Source organism: Gopherus evgoodei, chromosome 1, assembly GCF_007399415.2.
Source record: "Gopherus evgoodei ecotype Sinaloan lineage chromosome 1, rGopEvg1_v1.p, whole genome shotgun sequence".
NCBI classification, from domain to species: Eukaryota; Metazoa; Chordata; order Testudines; family Testudinidae; genus Gopherus; species Gopherus evgoodei.
Genome location: NC_044322.1, coordinates 54,437,359 through 54,460,209, shown reverse-complemented (window position 1 = coordinate 54,460,209; position 22,851 = coordinate 54,437,359). Strand labels below are relative to the sequence as shown.

The 22,851-nt window shown below is 42.3% G+C and overlaps 1 protein-coding gene across 1 annotated transcript in view; it reads left to right on the top strand.

Moving 5' to 3' along the window:
* Positions 1 to 15,418, top strand: part of LOC115641366 (histone-lysine N-methyltransferase SETDB2-like) — a 91,982-nt gene extending 76,564 nt beyond the window's left edge. Inside the window, exons 23-27 of the mRNA XM_030544485.1 lie at positions 1,816 to 1,874; positions 8,617 to 8,683; positions 11,344 to 11,466; positions 13,153 to 13,224; positions 13,957 to 15,418. Coding sequence (XP_030400345.1) covers positions 1,816 to 1,874; positions 8,617 to 8,683; positions 11,344 to 11,466; positions 13,153 to 13,224; positions 13,957 to 14,093 — 458 coding nt within the window. The 3' untranslated portion in view covers positions 14,094 to 15,418. The remainder of the gene's footprint in view (positions 1 to 1,815; positions 1,875 to 8,616; positions 8,684 to 11,343; positions 11,467 to 13,152; positions 13,225 to 13,956) is intronic.
* The last annotated feature ends 7,433 nt before the right edge of the window (positions 15,419 to 22,851 follow it).

Genomic DNA, 22,851 nt, shown 5'->3' with positions numbered 1-22,851 from the left:
CAATGCCAAACGCCATCAGTTTCTACTTCCAATGGGAACATCCTCAGGGACCCAAAATTTACTAGCCACTCAGGTCAAAAAAGTGCAATAGTACCATTTGTTTGCCTGAGAACAGCCTCTTTCCCAATGCAACACTGGTGCAGCTGATATCAGCAAAGGTGTTTAAGCTGAAGGCCTTCAATTTAAAAGGGGACGGAGGTGGAGCGTTGTCCATGAGGGAGTCTTTGAAGCATATTTCTTCCATCACATTGGTCTTAGATAGTTTGGAGCAATTGACCTGCAAAGAATGCTGAAAATTCTATCTATTTTCATTTGGAGAATGCAGTGAGAGTCATGTTTCCGGACAAGGGGAAGTGCTCTTATTTTTTTATTGGGGGTGGCTCTGCTGATTTCTTGTTTTATGAAATGTGTTTTTAATTGATGCCATGGGTGCTTTTATATTGTGTTCTAAACCCAAATGAATATTCACCAAGTACTCATCTTGCTTAATTTGTAAGAGCGGAGGGGATCATAGCACAAGACGGTATGGCTACAGGTCAATGAGGCATTCTTAGACAGTGGAGCACTCTTAGTGAACAGTACTTTATGTGCATGAATGAACATTTTCAAACTTGGGTGACTAAAGTTAAGTGCCTAAATAAATGATATAATTATTTTTAAACAGTTCTGAGTGCCCACAATTCCTTTTGAATCAATGGAAGCTGTGGGTGCTCAGCACCAATGAGAATTGGGTCACTTAATTATGTACCTAACTTTAGGCTCTCAGGTTTGAAGATTTGGCCCCACTTATCATGAATGGACCGAGTAGTTCCTCCCAAAAGAATGATATATACTAGTAATACCTTCACACATTTGACCACACAGGAGGCAGTTGATTCTAAAAATAAAGAGGGACTATATAGCCTCTTTTTCATTTCTCTTTCCAGTTGGTGGGTTGGTTTGTTTTGTTTTAGTTACTAGGGATATTTACATGAAAACAGGATCTTTGTTTCTCAATACTTCACATGCTCTTCCTGCTTATTCCTTGCCAGAAGTTATTATTATCTGTTTTTGATGGTGGAATCACTTCCGGGGGAGCTAGCATGATATCTAAGAAAGTCTGACACATTTTGGCAGCAAATACGAAGTGGGAGCAGGTGAACTTTCAAGACTAAAGATCTTATTTTCATGTAAACGTTATTAAACACTTTACAAACAAACAAAAATCTGCCACACAAGTAAAATGGTTTCTGTATAGGATTTTTTTCTGAGTTTTTCAGGAGCTTGGTTAAAGTTTGAAAGACCACTGTATATGAGGTGATATACGCTACATTTCTCAGTAAATTTACATGCACAAAATAGTTCTAGTCATGAGTTGTATTAAAATAAACATGGGTTCATTTGTAGATTAAAACTGCTTTCTGAAATATTTATAACAACTCTGATTTGAAGTTTTGTTTTGTTTTTTAAATAAATCTTTTTACTTTCTTCTGTTAGCCCTAGCTTGGGAGGGGTAATTTACTTTGCAGTGCAGAGTTAAAAGTCTGAAGTTCGCTTTATAATCAAATTAGGTGGAAGGAAATTCTAGAGGAAATGTACAAAGATTTACATGTCTTTTTAGGCAGCTCTAGTGATTAGGCAATATTTTAGATTTCATGGAAATGTATATCCAGCTGAAATGTCAGAAAGTCAAGAAAGCTAAAATATACTGTGACTATTATCCAGAGTGTCTATCTTTATAGTCTTCAGAAATAGAGATGTTAAAATTAAGTGTGAAATTATCTATCTTTTGTCTAAGAACATTACATTCTTACAGAATTGTCTCTTGATTTCTAGATGCAGACAATAAGAGGAACAGGCATGGAATTAAATCTTCCACCTTCATGGAAAAAAGGGTAATTTGAATCCAAGCAGTTTTATTTAAAACCTAAAGACATGGAGGAATCCACTTTGTGTTGTTACAAGTTTAGCTAGACTTCTGCAAGAGATTGTGTTAGCATATTCCAAAAATGGGAAGTCAGGAGCAGCCGCATTTCCTAAATAGCAACTTCTCATTCTCTGCTTCAGTCTTATAATTCCCTTGAAGCAATATATTTCACATTCACAGTTACTTTGGGTGGAGCTAATTCCACCTCAGTGTCATCATCTGGTGCAACAGCACTGAAATTGGGGCCACTTAAACCAAGGTTGATTTTGGCCCTGTGACTGTGATCTTGGCTTATACAGAAAGTTTTTTTTCTCCTGAGTTGCATTTCTTCTGTAAAGTACCAGGATACAAGAGAACACATGAGATGCCATGACACCATTGGCTGATATGACAGTCGGCCATACCAGAGCACTAGGATAGGGGAAAATGGATTTTTCCTTAAACACAGAGGTCTTGCATGGCCGAATAGCACATAGTTACATCTCTTTATTTTTAATAAGTCACATTGATTTCAACTAGCACTGCTTCATTTGAGAAACTACAACTATATGTGCAGATTTTAATTCTTAACATGAAGGTTCTCTCAAACTTAGACATTAAGACTGCATCTGGACTCTCATGAACAGGGCTACTGTGGAAGGGGGGCAAGTGGGGCAATTTTCCCCAGGCCCCACAGGGACCCCCCATGAGAATATAGTATTCTATACTATTGCAATTTTTTTTTTTATGGAAGGGGCCCCCGAAATTGCTTTGTCTCAGGCCCCCTGAATCCTCTGGGCAGCCCTGCTCATGAAGGCCATAGGCCAAATCATGCCTGCATTTTTTGTAGCTCTTGTAAAGCAGACTTCTAATTCCAGTTTATTTAGGGTACGTCTACACTACAGGATTCCGATTTTACATAAACCGGTTTTATAAAACAGATTGTATAAAGTCGAGTGCACCCGGCCACACTAAGCACATTAATTCGGCGGTGTGCGTCCATGGTCCGAGGCTAGCGTCAATTTCCGGAGCGTTGCACTGTGGGTAGATATTCCATAGCTATCCCATAGTTCCCGCAGTCTCCCCCCGCCCCTTAGAATTCTGGGTTGAGAGCCCAGTGGCTGATGGGGCAAAAATCATTGTCGCAGGTGGTTCTGGGTAAATGTCGTCAGTCATTCCTTCCTCCGGGAAAGCAATGGCAGACCATCATTTTGCACCCTTTTTCCCTGGATTGCCCTGGCAGACGCCATAGCACGGCAACCATAGAGTCTGTTCAGCTTTTTTTTTACTGTCACTGTATGTGTACTGGATGCCGCGGATAGAGGCGATACTCCAGCGCTACACAGCAGCATTCATTTGCTTTGGCATGATAGCAGAGACGGTTACCAGTTGTTCTGCACTGTCTGCTGCCAGTGTAAATTGCCAATGAGATGACGGTTATCTGTCTTTCTGTACTGTCCGCTGCTATCATGGGTGCCCCTGGCTGAGATCGGCCGGGGGCGCAAAAGCAAAACTGGGAATGACTCCCCGAGTCAATCCCTCCTTTATGGTTTCTAAAAATAGAGTCAGTCCTGCCTAGAATATAGAGCAAGTGTACTAGAGAACCAGTGTATCAGAGAGCACAGCTGCTCTGTGTCAGATCCCGCAGAAATGATGAGCTATATGCCATTCACGGGGGGCGTGCCCCTGCAGCAACACCACCCGTTGCTTCCCTCCTCCCCCAACCTTCCTGGGCTACCATGGCAGTGTCCCCATTTGTGTCATGAAGTTATAAAGAATGCAGGAATAAGAAACAGTGACTTGTTAGTGAGATAAAATGAGGAGGAGGCAGCCTTCTGGTGCTATGACAGTCCAGGCAGGACATTAAGCGGTGCGGGGGAGAGGAGCCCAGCATCCCACTGCTATGATAGTCCAGGCAGTACAGAATCTTTTCTTTACACAGGAAAGGGAGGGGGCTGATGGAGCTCAGCCCCCAGTTGCTATGATGAGGACGGTTACCAGCCATTCTGTCCCATCTACCAGGAATGAGCAGGAATCATTCCTATTTTTACCCAGGCGCCCCCAGCCAACCTCACCTGAGGCAAGCCAGGAGCACTCACGGGCTGATGGTGACAACGGATATCAGTCATATTGTACCGTCTGCCACCAGGGAGGGGAGAAGAGCGGATACTGCTCTTCACTGCTGCAGCATCGCGTCTACCAGCAGCATTCAGTAGACATAGGGTGACATTGAAAGAAGTCAAGAAATGATTTCTTTCGCTTTTCTTTCACGTGTGTGGGGGGGGGGGGGAGTAAATTGACGAGCTATTCCCTGAACACGCCGGACAATGTGTTTGAACTTACAGGCATTGGGAGCTCAGCCAAGAATGCAAATACTTTTCGGAGACTGCTGTGGACTGGGGGATAGCTGGAGTCCTCAGTACCCCCTCCCTCCCTCCATGAGCTTCCGTTTGAGTCTCTGGCTTCCCGTTACGCTTGTCACGCAGCACTGTGTAGCCTGGAGATTTTTTTTTTCAAACGCTTTGGCATTTCATCTTCTGTAACGGAGCTCTGATAGAACAGATTTGTTTCCCCATACAGCGATCAGATTCAGTATCTCCCGTACGGTCCATGCTGGAGCTCTTTTTGGATTTGGGACTGCATCGCCACCCGTGCTGATCAGAGCTCCATGCTGGGCAAACAGGAAATGAAAATCAAAATTTCGCGGGGCTTTTCCTGTTTACCTGGCCACTGCATCCGAGTTCAGATCGCTGTCCAGAGCGGTCACAGTGGTGCACTGTGGGATACCGCCCAGAGGCCAATACCGTCGATTTGCGGCCACACTATAACCCTAATCCGATATGGTAATACCGATTTTAGTGCTACTCCTCTTGTTGGGGAGGAGTACAGAAACCGATTTAAAGAGCCCTTTATATTGATATAAAGAGCCTCGTAGTGTGGACAGGTACAGCGTTAAATCGGTTTAACATTGCTAAAATCTGTTCAAACGCGTAGTGTAGACCAGGCCTTAGACTCTCAAGGTGATATCCTGGCTCCATTAAAGTCCACATCAAAACTCCCATTGACTTCAGTGGGGCCAAGATTCCACCCGAGTGCACTACAAATATACATATATATGGGTCTATGGTTATAAAAAGCTGAAGGGAGCGTCCAGCATCCTGAGTTGCACCCATGATTATGAAAATATTTAAAATGACAGGCCATGCAGACTCATGTCTTGATAAATTCTAAACATGAAAAACGTGGTGCTGGCACAGGAGTCTCATTGGATGCAGTGCACTGCCACACCGAGGTCAGTGTTCAGGACAAAATCATAGCTCAGTCTTCTGGCTCTCAGCTAGAGAGCAGCACGCTGACTTCTAGAGAGCAGGATGCTCTGTGCATGGTGACATCCCCTCTAGCAGACAGGTGGAGAGTTACTGACTGTTTCCAGGGAAGCCATATCAAGCTTTCCTCAGCAGACGAATAGTTGCTGCAACTCCAAGACCGAAATCTCTGACGCCTTTTTAGCCTCCACAATGCATAGCATAATCCTTCTAGCAATGGAGGACTTGGAAGCTCTGAGTCCTTAGCATTTCAGATGGGAAGATATGAATAGGGAGTCTGATCTTCTTGTGTAGTCTACTACTACTTTTAGATCCACCAGGTGTATTCTGTGGGCTCTTTCCTCCAGGCTCCAGATGCCTTGAGCTGTTTGGGTTCCCATGTGTGCTTCCCAGCACTCCAGGCTGGTGTCAATTGTGAGAATCAGAGGATCTGGAAGGCATATGGGCATACCTTTGTGGACATTGCCCTGGGCTGACCACAATTTCAGAAGCTGAGCACCAACGTCGGGATCTTTATTTGATCCTTCCAGTGTTATGGGGAGCGGTCGCACGCCTTTAAGATGAAGCTGTGAAGGTGCCTGATATGTGATTGTTCCCATAGAGTGACCTCTCTGCATGACACTAGGAGGCCTCACAGTTGAAGGCCCAGTGCTCTGGTGGGCCTCTTGCAGCTCCAGAATAATGTGGAAAGCGCTGTCTCTAGTGATGGGTAGATCTTTGTTATTAAAATCTCTGTGTACACTTCCAGGTGACTTAGTTTTGTGGACAGAGTCAAGGAGCTTTTCTTGACATTGATAAAGTGTTGTGCTTGCAGGGTATTCAGCATCAGGGACATGGCCCTGTTGCCAGAGATGGAGCTTTGTTCAAGATGTGGTCCAGGAGAGGAAACTTGTAGACACTCTGTGACCTGAGTCTGGCTATGATTATCACCACCTTCTTTGTAAGGATCCTGGGGGTCAAGGACAGGCCGAATGGGAATGCCAGTATTGATAATGCTACCTGCCATAAGCAAACCTTAGAAATCTGTGGTGACGCAGTTTGATAGGAATATGGAGATATGCATCCACCAGATCCATTGAAGTCAGAAGATCCGTCTGGAACATGGATGACACAGTAGAGGCCAGGGTTGCCATCCAAAACTTCATTTTCTTCATCCACTTGTTGCCTTTTGAGGTTGAAAATGGCTTTGATTGCCCCTGTCGAACAATGAAGAAGATGGACTAATAGAACCCTGAGAATCTTTCTTCTGAGGAGATGCTCTCTATCATGCCCATGTCTAAAAGATGAGAAATCTCTTTCTGGATCAGACTGTGCTTTCCAGGGTTGTTGGAGATGGAGGACTGGATAGGGAACAGATGAGGTAGAGCCCATAGCTCAAGGGAATATCCCTAACTCACTTGTCTGTGATTGATGTAAACCATTCCTCCAGGAAATGGGAAATTCTACCTCCTAGATTCAGTGCTGAGCAGAGGCCTATGCAGTCTTTACCATAAAGAAGCTTTGAGAGGGGTGGGATTCCCCCTGACCTTTCACCTCAAACCTCGGTTCTGTGGCTTTCCTTTGGAGAACCTGCTTTCCCTTTGTTGGTATTTCTGTGAGGATGAAGGCTAAAAGGAGCATCTCTGTCTGAGGGCCAGTCTATACTCTTTCCTGAAGCCATTACGTGTCATCAGGAGAGACTGGATTTTGCCACACTGTCTGCCACTACTTCATCTAGCTTTTCTCAAAAAAGAAGGAAGTCTGTAAACTTGGCAGGTCACAGAAACCTGCTTTGAGTGGGTATCAACCTTCCAGGGTCAGAGCCATAGCTGGCACCTGGTTACTGAGCATGGCTCTGGCTGAGAATCTCATTGCATCCATTGAGGTGTCACCTACAAATGCTGTTGCTGGGAAAACTCTTCAAAATAGAGTCAAAGTCAGGGTGATCTCTACCCTTACGGGTCCTGAGATCTTCCAACCAGGAGAGCGATGCCCTTGCAAAGCAGGTGGCTGGTAGGGAAGCCTTGAGGGGGCTGAGGCCTCAAAGTCTATTTTGAGAGTGGCCTCCATCTTTCTATCCATGGGGTTCTAATGACTGGACTCCCCTTCTGAGGGGGTAACCATATCTTTGACTTGGGATGCTATAGAGGTGTCAACCTTTGGTATTTCTGAATTAGGGTCCTTTGGTTCCTGAATCTTATAGAACCTGAGGTAATTTTTGTTAATGTGAATGCCCTCATTGGGTTTCTCCCATTCATCTCTGATCACTTCCTCAAAGGAAGAGTGTAGGGGAATCGCAGCTCCAGGGACGATTTTGAGGGAAGAAATTTATTCTGAGGCTTACTTGTAGGAGTCTGTTTGGGTTGAATCTCAATAGTGGAGACAACCTTGCTGCATATGGCCTCACATTTTGCAAGGGGGGTGGGAGGAGATCCATCTCCATGAGCTGCACAGAGGCGGGCAGCAGCCCAGACATTCAGAAATGTAGGAGACGCTGGGCTACAAAACAGTGGAATTACTCCAGGGATGAATTTGTCCCAATATGCATGCAGCACTGCTTCCACAGTTCTCCCACATTAGAGTACGTCCTAAATGAATACAGATATAGGAGATAAGACGTAGAAGGGCTCCATATGTATTTAGTTAATTCAACATAAATCACTTGTCACAGGACTAACCAGAAACACCTCCATGAGCTGGAATAGTCCAAAGTGTAAAAAATTTTCCAACAGCTTTGTGCCTTTCTAACACCTTCTCCACTTATATGGATGTGAGAATTAAATGTTAGAATGGCACATCTATTATACCAGCACAGCACATTATAAATTCACGTACAGCTCATATCAATATGGGTTTATTTTGGTTATTCAGAGAGAACAGAACACTAAAAATAAAAAAAGGTGGTGGTCAGTTTAGTGAGGGTGTTTTTTAGTCAGATTATTTTTGTTGCTCTTCTTTAGTTGTTCACTTTTTAATTGATTGTAAACAAACAGAATGAATGACTTTTTGAAAAACTGGGTATAACTATTTTAGTATTGACCGTTTTTCTCTCAGGCTTTGTGTACACTAGCACTGTTGTTGGCAAACCTTTTGTCGGCCCAGGGTGTGAAAAAAAAACCCACCCTGACCAATATAAGTTTCACCAACAAAAGTGCTGGTGTGGACAGTGCTATGTCGTCGGGAGACGTGCTCCTGCCAGCTACTGCTGCTTGTTGGAGGTGGTTTGGGGAGAGCTCTCTCCTGCCGGCACAGAGTGGCTACACAGGAGATCTTACAGCAGCGCAGCTGCAACGGTACAGCTGTGCCACTGTAGGTCGGTTGTGTAGCTGTGGCCTTAGTAAATGTGGAAATAGTTGCTTTCTTTCCTCTAAGCAGTAAACGTCCCTACTGGTATAAACGTACAGTGTTTTGTTTTGTTTTCAACAGAGCACAGAAGAGACAGCAGCAGAAAATAGTTTACGACTTTTAAGGAAAAAACGTAACACACACAAAGGTTTGACAAATAATTAATATTATTACCACGATTTGATGCTATAATAAATTGTACTGAAATGGCCAGTGTGAGGTCAGGTCACCTCCGAGCAGCTGAATCACAGCTATACATTTCCTTTTTTTCTCCGTTGGCTAATTCTCTGCACGCTGGCAAGGGAGTGGAGTTCTGATTTGCAGAACAGCTGTGTGATTTCAAAATAATTGTGCAGGAAGCAAATCCCACTGCTTTGGCTGAGGGCCATTATTATCCAATAAGAGTCAATTATTCCCCAGTGGTTATATAATCCCTTTACCCTGAGTGGCTGCTGGGTTCAGAACTCATCAGTAGGCCCACAGCAAACATGGATGGCTCAGCTTCTGCCCACTCCCCTCCCTTCAGATATGAAAGGAGATTACATTTAGAAAGGAAAATTACTCTTAGCTGGAAAATTAACATTAGCCTCCTTTAAAGGGGAAGGAGGAACAGGCAGTAGAGTTATTGAGAAGGCTGGTGTGACGTGTTAATGGGGCCAGAAGTTGAGGTGACCATTAGGGGATAGTCATAAGTTATAGAACAGATGCTTAATTCTGCATTTGTAAGAGTGTTACAAAGGGGTAGGTGGGTCTTGAAAGTCACCAACAAAATGTGTTATCTAATTTGTGAACATCCCCTTAGTTGTGGCTAGCAAGATGTGGAGATGAAGCCAGTTAAGAGTACAGGTGAGACAATGTCAAGCCCATTTCCGTACAAAAACTATTCAAAGACATTTCCAGTTATTGCTGGTTGATAACCAGCCCCTCAAAATGTTTTAGGCCACCATGCAGTCATTACCTCAAAAGAAAGCACGGTCTTTGAATAGTGGATGTACACTGTATTATAAAATGTATTGTAACGTGTGTTTTATTTTGATTTAGCTCTTGTAATTGCATCTTTCTGTAGTAAAGCAAGTGGTCGAGCAGCCTGCTTAGTAGGTAGCGTTCCTTTCCAATGTTTTATACTGCACAAAAAGCACTGTTGTAATTACCCATTGGGATTACTCTTCCAAATAATGAGAGAGTTTGTATTAAAGAGGCAAAAGTGGCATTTACCTACGGTATATGATAGCTAAATTCAGTGTGCTTGAAATACATTACCATGTTTTGTTTTGTTTTTAAAATATGCCACTCTGTATTACTGCTACAACTGTACTTCAACAAGCAGAAGACCCTCATCGAAAATGCTGGAACATTTTATTTATGTATTATAGGATATCTGGTATAAGCAGAGCTGTTCGTTCTTTCTTTCTCTCAATGTCCCACCAATAACAAAATTATATATAAAGCAGTTTTTTAACTCTGACATTTGCTCCTGTAATTTATTCTTCACCTGAAGTCCTAATCCTTAGAGCTGCATCTTCATAATCCTCTTCACAATAACTAACTGATGTCAAAACCTAAGATCCTGATTTGAAGTGGGGAAAAAACCTGCAAGAGCAAATAATCCTGTAAAAACATCTGTTTTCATGAAAATGTCCTGCGAAAGAAACAAACACAGAGTGAACAGTAATTTGTTGGTTTTGGCATGTTTTCCAAAGTTGCCAGGCGTGCTCAGCAGCTCTTTTTCATGAGGACCCATGCTTTAATAATGGGATTTGTTATACTTTCTCCTGAGGTCTTTACTCAAACCCTTCAAATAAAGAGACAGTTTATCTTTTTTCAAAACAAAGGAGGTGCACACTTTAATACAAAGTGTACACATGTTCCTCCTTTCAAACAGCCCATTTATTTTAGCATAATTGATGACTGTCCTCAGACAGACTGAGTTAAAAACGGGAACATATATTTTCCTAGTTTTCCAGCAGCTGCAAAGTTGCCATATAAAGTGGACCTGCAATAAGGCAAGTGAATTGCTGTGTCATTTGGGAGATCTATGTTCAGGTACGGATGCTATTCGTCAGCCAAATCCTGTTCAAAGTATTCCTTATTAGAACTATTTCTCCCCATTCCTGTTCAAACCATGCAGCAGCATTAAGAGAGAATGTAGTGAAAGCTATCTGATTTACAAGACTGAGAGATGCATGGAGGAATATGAATCTAATGAAGGATTGTGGTGATACACTTTGCCTGCCTGGAATTGAGAGGGGTTTATTCCTGGCACTGTGCCTATTGGCTTCTGACCCTTTCAGTGTCTCATCTGAAAGGGTTAAGGAGGTAGCATTAGAACCATTAGTTTAGCCATGTTCAGTCACATCCAGAAGAGTGCGAACAGGAGCTGCTGCAATTAGTGTAAAGCAGTGCTTCTGAAAGCCGGACCGCTGCTTGTTCAGGGAAAGCCCCTGGTGGTCCTGGCTGGTTTGTTTACCTGCCGCGTCCACAGGTTTGGCCGATCGCAGCTCTCACTGGCCGCAGTTTGCTGCTCCAGGCCAATGGGGGAAGGGCAGCCAGCACATCCCTCGGCCTGTGCCGCTTCCCACAGCTCCCATTGGCCTGGAGCGGCGAACCACAGCCAGTGGGAGCCATGATCGGCTGAACCTGCAGCCGTGGCAGGTAAACAAACAGGGCCAGACTGCCAGGGGCTTTCCCTGAACAAGCAGCAGACCGGCTTTCAGAAGCACTGGTGTAAAGGACTTTGAGATACAATGAACTACAGTAACTGTGCTCAGACACAATTTCAGTAGAACTATGTGTTCTGTATTTTAACAGGAAGAATAGACTTTCTTAGGAAGTGCAAACAGGCTGGACTTCTGGATGGCATATTTAAAGAAATGCTAGACACACTTCACCTTGCAAAGGAAAAACTGATGGATGACAACACTTCAGAAACAGGTACTGTGACCAAATAGGAACTCTGCTTTGGACAGATTCTGAGTTGAGCCATTTAATTCTTGGTACTTTAACTCAGGGTCACGTTCACCTTTTTAGAGCCCTGAATGGTTTGAGTGTTGGTTACCTAAGAGACCATCTCTCGCTTCCTCTGCTATCCTACTTGAGTGGGGTGTTAGTGGCATGGGGGCAAGGAACTGCCAAGAATTCATTATCTGGAATTTGTTAAACAAGCCCCTTCCCCAAACATACACACACAGCTTAGTCTGCCAGATCCCAGGGATGCTGCAAGATGTATCAAGCATTTTCAGAAAAGGGTGTTTGAAAGGTTGTGAAGATTTTATCTGGACTGGGGTTGTGTCTTATTTCATCACAGAGGGATAAGCAATCTTTGTTAAAGATTGTTACAGCATATGAAAAAAATTGCATAAGAATGCATTGTCTTGTAATAGATTATTTAGATTAACATAAATTTAAAATATATTGGGGGTTCAGATATAGCTACAGTACTTGTACGAAACACTGTTCTTGAAGCAGTCAACCCAGCTTAACAATCTTATGGACAAAGCAACGTTAAAGAGAAGTTCAGATTTCACTTTATGGGGATTAGCCTTCTCAGGGTATGTCTACCCTGCCCACTGGATCGGTGGGCAGCGATTGATCCAGCGGGAATCAATTTATCTTGTCTAGTCATGATAAATTGTGCTCCACTGCCGCGAGAGGCACAGGCAGAGTCCATGGGGGAGCAGCAGCAGTCGACTCACTGCAGTGAAGACACCGCGGTGAGTAGGTCTAAGTATGTCAACTTCAGCTACGTTATTCAGATAGCTGAAGTTGCATAACTTAGATGGATTCCCCCTACAGTGTAGACCAGGCCTTAGTTTTCAGAATAGTCTACTGCTATATCCTTTTGAGGATGAAGGATATTAATGTAGTCGACACTGTTAAGGAAAGAGAAATAACCCAATTAACTAAATCTCCCTCATAAAAGAAGAGGTTTTTGCATAGCAAAAGTTGCCAGAAGTAATTAAAAAAATACTTATTCACATCTTAGAATCTCACAGCACCTTATAAACATGAATTAAGTAATCCTCTGAACACCCATGTGAGGTGTGTAAGCATTATCTGTGTTTTACTGAGGGAAAACCTGGCACTAAAGCTTAATTTAATGATATTATGTTAATAAACACTATTTAAGGATGCTTCAAAGTCACTTCATGCATTTAGAAATGTAAACAATGTATTAGCGTCTTCAACTGGGCACTTTCATATCATGTGATTTGCAAATAGCAGTTAAATTGGCTTCCAGCCACTTCTATCATGTGGCACATGGTCCCAGAGATGTTGCAATAACTAGATTTTAAAACTTAAATACATTACATGAACTTGGGTACCAGACGAACAGCTCTTATTTAAATGGATCCCTATTAAAGGGGTGCAGATTGTATTTATATCTTATTTTCCATAGGAAATTAGTGAAGTAAAATTGTGAAATTGACACTTCTTCCTTGGTATAAAATGACAGAAGGGCAATTAGTGTCTTTCCCAGCATTCTAGCTTTCTGAGCTTAAAAGCCTCATAATTAAAACAATTGGTGTAGTGTACAGATCGGTAGTTACCACTGTGCAATTTTTAAGTTCCTCTATGTTGACATGTAACAGTAAATCAACTTTTTTTTTCAACCCCTAGAATACGAGGAAACAGTAATATCACTTTTTGACTGTAGCCTGTTTGAAAATATACTTACAAATGTTCATTCAGGTATGTAAATATATATGTATATGCTACTATATAAAGTAACACTCCCAAAGGAGTAGTTATTAGAATTAAGGTTATTCTTCTGATGGTTATGGTATAGTATCAGTTTAAAATCAAAGCTTTCTTATGTTGTATGAACGCCTAAGTGAAATCATTGGCATCACTATCCTTAGAAACGTAATATTGTACAAGTTTGTCTGTCTTATTTGAATCAGGACAAGAGGGTTTTCCATAGTTTTAACTATTTGAGTATCAAGAACCTCATCTGACTTCTTGACTCAGTGGACCCTGCCTCTCTCCTACATGATGTGCTGATATCACTGGATTTCCGAATGCATTGTTTCTTCTCCTATATGTCTCCAAGGCCCCCACTCAGTCATTTATTTTAGACAGAACTTGTGTCTTTCAGGCTGACAGTTTAAACATGCCCTTCTCCTTCCCCGATTGCAATAGGTCAGAGATCGGCAACCTTTGGCAAACGGTTCGCCAGGGTAAGCACCCTGGTGGGCTGGGCCAGTTTGTTTACCTGCCGCGTCCGCAGGTTCAGCTGATCGCGGCTCCCACTGGCCACGGTTCGCCGTTCCAGGCCAATGGGGGTGGCGGGAAGTGGCAGTTATTCTCAGGTACAGTGTTAGCAACTTGAAATGTTCGTAACCTAAAAAACACACTGTTTTTAAACCTGGCCTGATTTATTGTGAAAAATGTTTTTTTGTTTTTGTTTTTTTCTTACTATAGGAACAGAGGAAAAACTTCAGGAGCTTCTGGAAACTCGGAAAAGACTGGATACTCAGATTGAGCTACTGCAAGATTTAAAAGTAGTAATTCCTTTCCAGGAAAATATAGCTAGTGCATCTAGTTCAGTGTCTGAATAACCAATACTTCTCTTGATATCAACTTCCATATTAGAGATTTTCTACTGACAGAAACTGCATCTGGTCAGTGTATTAAAGTGACTTTCAGAGATAGGGGTGCACAGAAAAACAATTGGGTGTTTTACTCATATTTTATACCTCACTTTTGCAATAAATTTGTCCTTTTCCTTTTTAATTTTTACTGTGGTTCAAGGAGTGATAAACACTTAAATTTAAATACTGTCTGTACAAGCTTTTTTTAAATACTCCATAAGCCACTTTTTAAAATCACTTCAGTTACAGCAGCCCCCTGTCATGTGATGTGTCTGTGATTCAATGTCTGCTTATAGCAGACAAAATCATTATTAAAAATTAAGGCTTTCCAAAGAGGAATTTAACTAGACTTGCACTTGAAGCAGAAGGGTTTTTTATGACATTTTCTCAATTTATGGTTGTTAATGTTTAAGTACTTCTGTTTTAACTGCAATGGTGAGAGGTGGTGTCCATTAATTGCTTGTAAACACCTGAGGCTGGCTGGTGATCATCCTCTGAAAAATCATTCTATGTAAAATAGTTACGGAATCAAATACTGCAGTAAGAACATTTATGGCTTCCATGTGTTATTTTGTCTTATTATATTAAAATTGTTCGACTACAGAAAAACAGTACATTTAGTTACAAAATTGCAAGTTAGTGACAAATCTGACAATAAAATGTTTTTGTAAAGAAAGTTGTGTATTGAAGAAAACTAGTGACAAAATCCGTTTACGCACCAAAATACTGTTCACAGTACAACCTTGTAGGTTCTCACTGCTAATCCACAGCCTTGCTGATTCTCACAAAACCCCTGGTTTCATCATACTTCATAGCTCAGCTCTAACAGAAGAAACAGTACAACAGGATATTCATATTAAGATTTTATTATTCTTAAATATACTAAAGAACCTTTGCTGCTGTACTATGAAATAAATGAAATTAAACTACACTTAAATGCACTAAAATATACTTAGTTTTTCACACTGCATTCATTGTTAACTATGTAAAATAGTAAGTGAACTCTGTCATTAGTGTAAATCAATAGTTCTATTGCATAGCTCTATTTGTTGCCTGTAGACAGCCAAAATATGTCACAGGAGTCCTAAATTCAGGGATTGATAGATGGAACTATTTGAAGATGTTACTTCCAAGGACAAAAGCAAGTTACCAACATTCCAACAAGTCTTTCATCTCTCCCTTCTGTGGAAAAGCAGCTAGACGGAGAAGCGCTAGAACAGGAGTCGGCAACCTTTCAGAAGTGCTGTGCTGTGCCGAGTCTTCGTTTATTCACTCTACTTTAAGGTTTTGCATGCCAGTAATACAGTTTAATGTTTTTAGAAGGTCTCTTTCTAGAAGTCTATAATATATAACTATATTATTGTTGTATGTAAAGTTAATAAGGTTTCAAAATGTTTAAGAAGCTTCATTTAAAATTAAATTAAAATGCAGAGGTCCCCAGACCCATGGCCAGGATCTGGGCAGCGTGAGTGCCACTGAAAATCATCTTGCGCGCTGCCTTCAGCACCTGTGCCATAGGTTGCCTGCCCCGGTGCTAGAATACTAGTATGTCAAACAAATGTACATAACACCCTATGTATGTTCATAGCTCTAATTTTACTTGTGCTAGCCTTGTTCTCCTGTTGCAGTGATTGGCTTTCAAATCTACATCTGAGGGTTTTGTCAGCACTGGAGCTGGAGGTGTAATTTCCAGCACGAGTAGACATGCACACTAGCTTTGATCAAATTAGCTAAAAAATAGCAGTGTAGCTATGGCAGCACTGGCAGCATGCAGGCTAATCACCCAAATACCCTGGATCTTGGGTGGGATGTATGTATTCCAGCAGTTTCCCAGTGCTGCTGCAGCTAGCTAGAGCAAAGCTAGCACCTATAAATTTGCATGAGCTAGAAATTCCACATCCAGCTCCAGGCTAGATGTAATCACAGTAGTAAGAACTTGGATAATGATACTGAGCAGCATTTTCAAAATTGTCGATGTAGTTTAAGAGTATAAGGCTACTGAACTTCAGGAGAACTTAGGCTCCGTAGCAACTTTTGAAAACAGAATTTTGATAATTTTATCCAGTGTGACTCACACCGCAGCCAACTCTTGTCTTCTCAGTTTCCCCACTTGTGTTCACTCACCACAGCCTAACAGCCACTCAGTTCACAGGGACAGGATGCCTTGTCTATGGCTCTTACCCTGGGTGGAGGGGAGAGGGTCATGGGAGGTGGTATGTTCCAGAAACTCTGCTTTTCAGTGCCTCTCCTTAGAGGTTCCTGGGTTTTATTGTCTTTGGTGACACCTCTGTGAAATTACCCATACAAATTTTAACAAATACAAGATTTTAACCAAAACTGGTTTGCTTAACATCCAGATTTACACTTAGCTGAACTCAATAAAGCATTCCCAGCTGGGGGGGGGGGGGGAAGAGGGGAGTGGCTTTTTCAACCCTTCTTTCTGAGCACTCTGGTCTGCCTGTCAGTGACAGTTGCTGTCCAGATAGTAGCCACCCTTGTGCTGTGACTAGGGCTTGCTTTTCAAGTCCCTATCACAGGGTCAGCTTGTATGTTCAGACATGCCTCTCCCTGGGTGTCCCTCGTGTCCGTACACAGCAAGGCAAGATTTAATTAACTACAATTAACTTTGGTCAGGATTGCCATTTAGGTGGCAAAAAACCCAAGAACAATGATTAATGGCGGCCTTTCAAAGGCTTAATTAATTTCCCCGCTGCCGGAGCCTTTTGCTGCAGGGGGAATGGCTCCAGTAGCAGGACACTACACTGCTAAAAGTAGCAATGTAGATGGGAGAAGCACGGCTGGGCAGAGAGAGGCATGTAGGGTTTATACCCTAGGGTTCAGGCATGTAGAGCACTCTATTCACCTAAGCTGTGCCTCCCCGTCTACACTGCTATTTATACCTAGGAACTGACCAATTTCACAGCCACGAAAAACATGTCACAGACTGAAATCTGGTCTCCCCCTTTTGTGTGTTTTTACCCTATTACACACAGACTTCACAGGGGAGGCCAACATTTCTCAAATTGAGGGGTCCCAACCCAACAGGGAGTTGCGGGGGGGGGTCACAAGGTTATTTTAGGGAGGTCGCAGTATTGCTACCCTTCTGCGCTGCCTTCAAAGCTGGGCTGCTGGAGAGCGACAGCTGTTGGCCAGATGCCCAACTCTGAAGGCAGCGCCCAGCCTGCAGCAGCACAGAAGTAAGGGTGGCAATACCACACCCTCCCCCTACAATAACCTTGTGACCCCTCCCCCTCCCACAACTTCTTTTTGAGTCAGGACCCTTATAATTACAACACTGTGAAATTTCAGCTTTAAATAGCTGAAATCATGAATTTTACAATTTTAAAAATCTTATGACCATGAAATTGACCAAAATGGACCATGAATTTGGTAGAGCCCTATTTATAGGCATGCTAGCTGGGCATGCAGTGGCTACATGCCGCTATAAGTGTAGACATACGATTAGTAAACACCCCTAAGCAGGGTTTGTCATCATGAACTACAAATTGTGGACAGAGGGCCCAGACCCTCCATCTCAGGAATAAAATGATTTCTCACTGTAGGCAACTCTTAAGGAAGCAGTCAATTACTCCTGATTCCAACAATGGAGAGTAACTAGCCATAATCACAGTTTATTACATAAGAACGGCCACACTGGATCAGATCAAAGGTCCATCTAGCCCAGTATCCTGGACAGGGGTCAATACCAGGTGCCCCAGAGGGAATGAGCAGAACAGGTAATCATCAAATGATCCACCCCCTGTCACCCATTCCCAGCTTCTGGCAAAGAGAGGCTAGGGACACCATCCCTGCCCCTCCTGGCTAATAGCCATTGATGGACCAATCCTCCAAGAATTTATCTAGTTTGTTTTTGAACCCTGTTATAGTCTGGGCTTTCACAACATCCTCTGGCAAGGAGTTCCACAGGTTGACTGCGTTGTGAGAAAAAATACTTCCTTTTGTTTTAAACCTGCTGCCTATTAATTTCATTTGGTGACCCCTAGTTCTTGTGTTATGAGAAGTAAATAACTTTCTCCACACCAGTCATGATTTTATAGACCTCAATCACATTCCCCCTTAGTCGTCTTTTCCAAGCTGAAAAGTCCCTGTTTTATTAATCTCTCCTCTTACAGAAGCCGTTCCATACCCCTAATAATTTTTGTTGCCCTTTTCTGAACCTTTTCCAATTCCAATATCTTTTTTGGAATGGGGCACACAGTATTCAAGACATGGGCATACCATGAATTTATATAAAGGCAATATGATATTTTTTGCCTTACTATCTAACCCTTTCTTAATGATTCCCAACATTCTGTTTGCTTTTTTGTCTGCCACTGCACATTGAGTGGATGCTTTCAGAGACTATCCACAATGACTCCAAGATCTCTCTCTCAAGTGGTAACAGTTAATTTAGACCCCATCATTTTATATGTATAGTTGGGATTATATTTTCCAATGTGCATTACTTTGCATTTATCAACACTGAATTTCATCTGCCATTTTGTTGCCCAGTCACCCAGTTTTGTGAGATCCTTTTGTATCTCTTCACAGTTTGCCTGGGACTTAACTATCTTGAGTAGTTTTGTATCATCTGCAAATTTTGCCACCTCACTGTTTACCCCTTTTTCCAGATCAATTATGAATATGTTGGAAAGGTAAGGTCCCAATACAGACCCCTGGGGAACACCACTATTTACCTTTCTCCATTCTGAAAATTGACCATTTATTCCTACCTTTTGTTTCTATCTTTTAACTAGTTACCAATCCATGGGAGGACCTTTCTTATCCCATGACTGCTTATATTGCTTAAAAGCCTTTAGTGAGCAACCTTGTCAAAGGCTTTCTGAAAATCTAAGTACATTATATCCACTGTATCCCCCTTGTCCACAATCTGCACTTGTTGACCTCCTCAAATAATTCTAGCAGATTGGTGAGACATGACTTCCCTTTAGAAAAAACATGTTGACCCTTCCCCAACAAATTATGATCATCTGTGTGTCAATTTTGTTCTTGACTACAGTTTCAACCAGTTTGCCTGGTACTGAAGTCAGGCTTACTGGCCTGTAATTGCCGGGATCACCTCTGGAGCCTTTTTAAAAATTGGCATCATATTAGCTATCTTCTAGTCATTTGGTACAGAAGCTGATTTAAATGATAGGTTACAGACTACAGTTAGTAGTTCTGCAATTTCACATTTGAGTTCCTTCAGAATTCTTGGGTGAATACCATCTGGTCCTGGTGACTTATTGCTGTTGAGTTCATCAATTTGTTCCCAAACCTCCTTTAATGACACCTCAATCTGGGACAGTTCATCAGATTTGTCACCTAAAAAGAATGGCTCAGGTTTGGGAATCTCCCTCACATCTTCAGCTGTAAAGACCGATGCAAAGAATTTATTTTCTCCGCAATGGCCTTATTGTCCTTGAGTGCTCCTTTAGCATCTCAATCGTCCATTGGCCCCCACTGTTTGTTTAGGCGGCTTCCTGCTTCTGATGTACTTAATTTTTTTGCTATTACTTTTTGAGTCTTTGGCTAGCTGTTCAAAATCTTTTTTGGTCTTCCTAATTATATTTTTACACTTCATTTGTCAGAGTTTATGCTCCTTTCTATATTCCTCACTAGAATTTAACTTCCACTTTTTAAAGGATGCCTTTTTACCTCTCACTGCTTCTTCTACTTTGTTGTTTAACCCTGGTGGCTCTATTCTGGTTCTCTTACAATGTTTTTTAGTACACATTTAAGTTGGGCCTCTACTATGGTGTTTTTGAAAAGATTTTACTTTTGGTGCTGTATCTTTTAATTTCTATTTCACTAACCTCCTCATTTTTGCATAGTTCCCCTTTCTGAAATTAAATGCTACAGTGTTGGGCTGCTATGGTATTTTCCCTGCCTCAGGGATGTTAAATTTAATTATATTATGGTCACTATTACCAAGCGGTCCGGCTATATTCATCTCTTGGACCATATCCTGTGCTCCACATAGGACTAAATGAAGAATTGCCTATCCTCTTGTGGGTTCCAGGACTAGCTGCTCCAAGAAGCAGTCATTTAAGGTATCAAGAAACTTATCTCTGCATCCTGTCCTGTGGTGATATGTACCCAGTCAATATGGGGATAGTTGAAATCCCCCATTATTAATTATTACTATTAGAGTATTTCATTTACAGCCTCTCTAATCTCCCTGAGCATTTCACAGTCACTATTACCATGCTGGTCATTAAGATATCCCTACTGCTATATTCTTATTATTAGAGCATGGAATTATTACCCATAGAGATTCTGTGATACAGTTTGGTTCATTTAAGATTTTTACTTCATTTCATTCTACACTTTCTTCTGTCCTGCGGATATATTTTGTACCTTAGTATTACTCTGTCCCATTGATTATCCTCATTCCAACAAGTTTCTGTGATGTCTATTATATCAATATCCTCATTTAATACAAGGTACTCTAGTTCACCCATCTTATTATTTAGACTTCTAGCATTGGCATATAAGCACTTTAAAAATTTGTCACTTTTTAGCTGTCTGCCATTACATGATGTAATTGAATGGGACTTTTTTTCATTTGACTGTTTCTCATCAGATCCTATCTGTATTTTATCATCTTCCATCCTTTCCTCCTCCTTGGGACATAGAGAATCTCCATTAATAGATCCTCCCCTAAGGGATGTCTCTGTCTGAACCACATGCTCCTCTGTACCTGTTGGCTTTCCCTCACCCTTAAAAACTGCTCTACGACCTTTTTAATGTTAAGTGCCAGCAATCTGGTTCCATTTTGGTTTAGGTGGAGCCCATCCTTCCTGTACAGGCTCCTCCTTTCCCAAAAGTTTCCCCAGTTCTTAATAAATCTAAATCTCTCCTCCCTACACCATCGTCTCATCCACACATTGAGACCCTGCACTTCTGCCTGTCTAACTGGCCCTGCGCATGGAACTGGAAGCATTTCAGAGGATGTTACTATGGAGGTCCTGCACTTCAATCTCTTACCTTGCAGCCAAAATCTGGCCTCCAGGAAGTTTCTCCTACCCTTCCCTATGTCATTGGTACCTACATGTACCACGACCACTGGTTTCTCCCCAGCACTTCAGAGAAGTCTATCTAAATGCCTGGAGAGATTCACAACCTTCGCACCAGGCAGGCAAGTCACCATGTGGTTCTCCCACTCATCGCAAACCCAGCTATCTATGTTTCTAATGATCGAATCACCCATTACTAATACTTGTCCCTTCCTAATATTCTACCATCATCAAATATTCCTTATTGACACTAACAACTAGCTTGTACTTGAATAGTCAGGTGTAAATATGTGATTTTTTTTTTTTTTTTTTAAGAACAGGTTTTTCAGTATCTGTGCTCTCCAGGTGGGCCTGCCTGTTCCCCAGGCCCTGGCTTCTGCAATATTGTCCAGGCAGCTCAGTTCAGAATCTCCTTTCTGGTAGGAGTATTGGACAACAATAAGGCCAGAATAAGACAGACAGACAGACACACTTTAAAGGAAAGCTGAGATTCTGGAGCCTAGTTTCTGGCTGCACTATACAGAGGACCTGGCTCATAACACTGGCAGCAAAAATGGTTACTAACCTTCTGTAACCGTTGTTCTCGAGATGTGTTGCTCCTTTCCATTCCAATGTAGGTGTGCGCTCTCCTGGAGCACCACTGCTGGAAAGTTTTTCCCTCAGTAGTATCCGTCAGGTCAGCTCTAGTGCCCACTGGAGTCACACGGGTATGTAGGCCTTGCCAATCCCTCTGTTCCTTCTTGCCAGCTAACTCTGACAAAGAGATGGGGGAAGAGGGGGGTTGGAATGGACACGAACACATCATCTCTAAGAACAACAGTTATGGGAGGTTACTAACCATTTTTTCTTCTTCGAGTGCTTGCTCATGTCCATTCTCATGTAGGTAACTCACAAGCAGATGTAGCGGGAGGGTTCAGAGTTCACTGACAAGCAGATTGTAGCATCGCTCTGCAAAACCCAGCATTGTCTCTAGCCTGTTGAATGATGGTGTAATGAAATTCGAAAGTGTGGACTGAAGATCATGTTGCTGCTTTACAGATGTCCTGGATAGGGACCTGTGCCACAAATGCAGCTGAAAATGTTTGTGCCCTTGTAGAGTGTGCCGTCAAGGCCAGAGCAGGGACCTTCGCCAGGTCATAGCACGTGCAGATACAGAACGTGATCCACGATGAAATTCTCTGGGCTGAGTCTGGAAGACCCTTCATCCTGCCTGCAACAGCCACAAAAAGTTGAGTCATTTTCCGAAACAATTTAGTTCTATGTAGAAGGCCAATGCATGTCTGACATCTAATGAGTGATGTCTCTGCTCTTGTTTGTTGGCATGCAGTTCTGGATAGAAGACCTGAAGGAATATGTCCTGGTTACTATGGAATTGTGAAACCATGTTTGGGAGGAAGGCTGGGTGAGGATGTAGCTGGACCCTGTCCTTGAAGAATACCATGTATGGAGGTCCTGAAGTAAGGGCCCTAATCTCTGAAACCCTTCTGGCTGAAGTAATGGCCACCAGGAAGGCCACCTTCCAGGACAAGTAAAGAACATGTTGCCAATGGATCAAAATGGGAACCCATGAGCCTGGACAATGGCAGGTTGAGATCACAGGGCAGAATTGGTTGACGTACCTAGGGTACAGCCTGTCAAGTCCCTTGAGAAACTGACTGCAGATCAAGTTTGCAAAGACTGGCCATTCACCCACGGGAGAAACACTG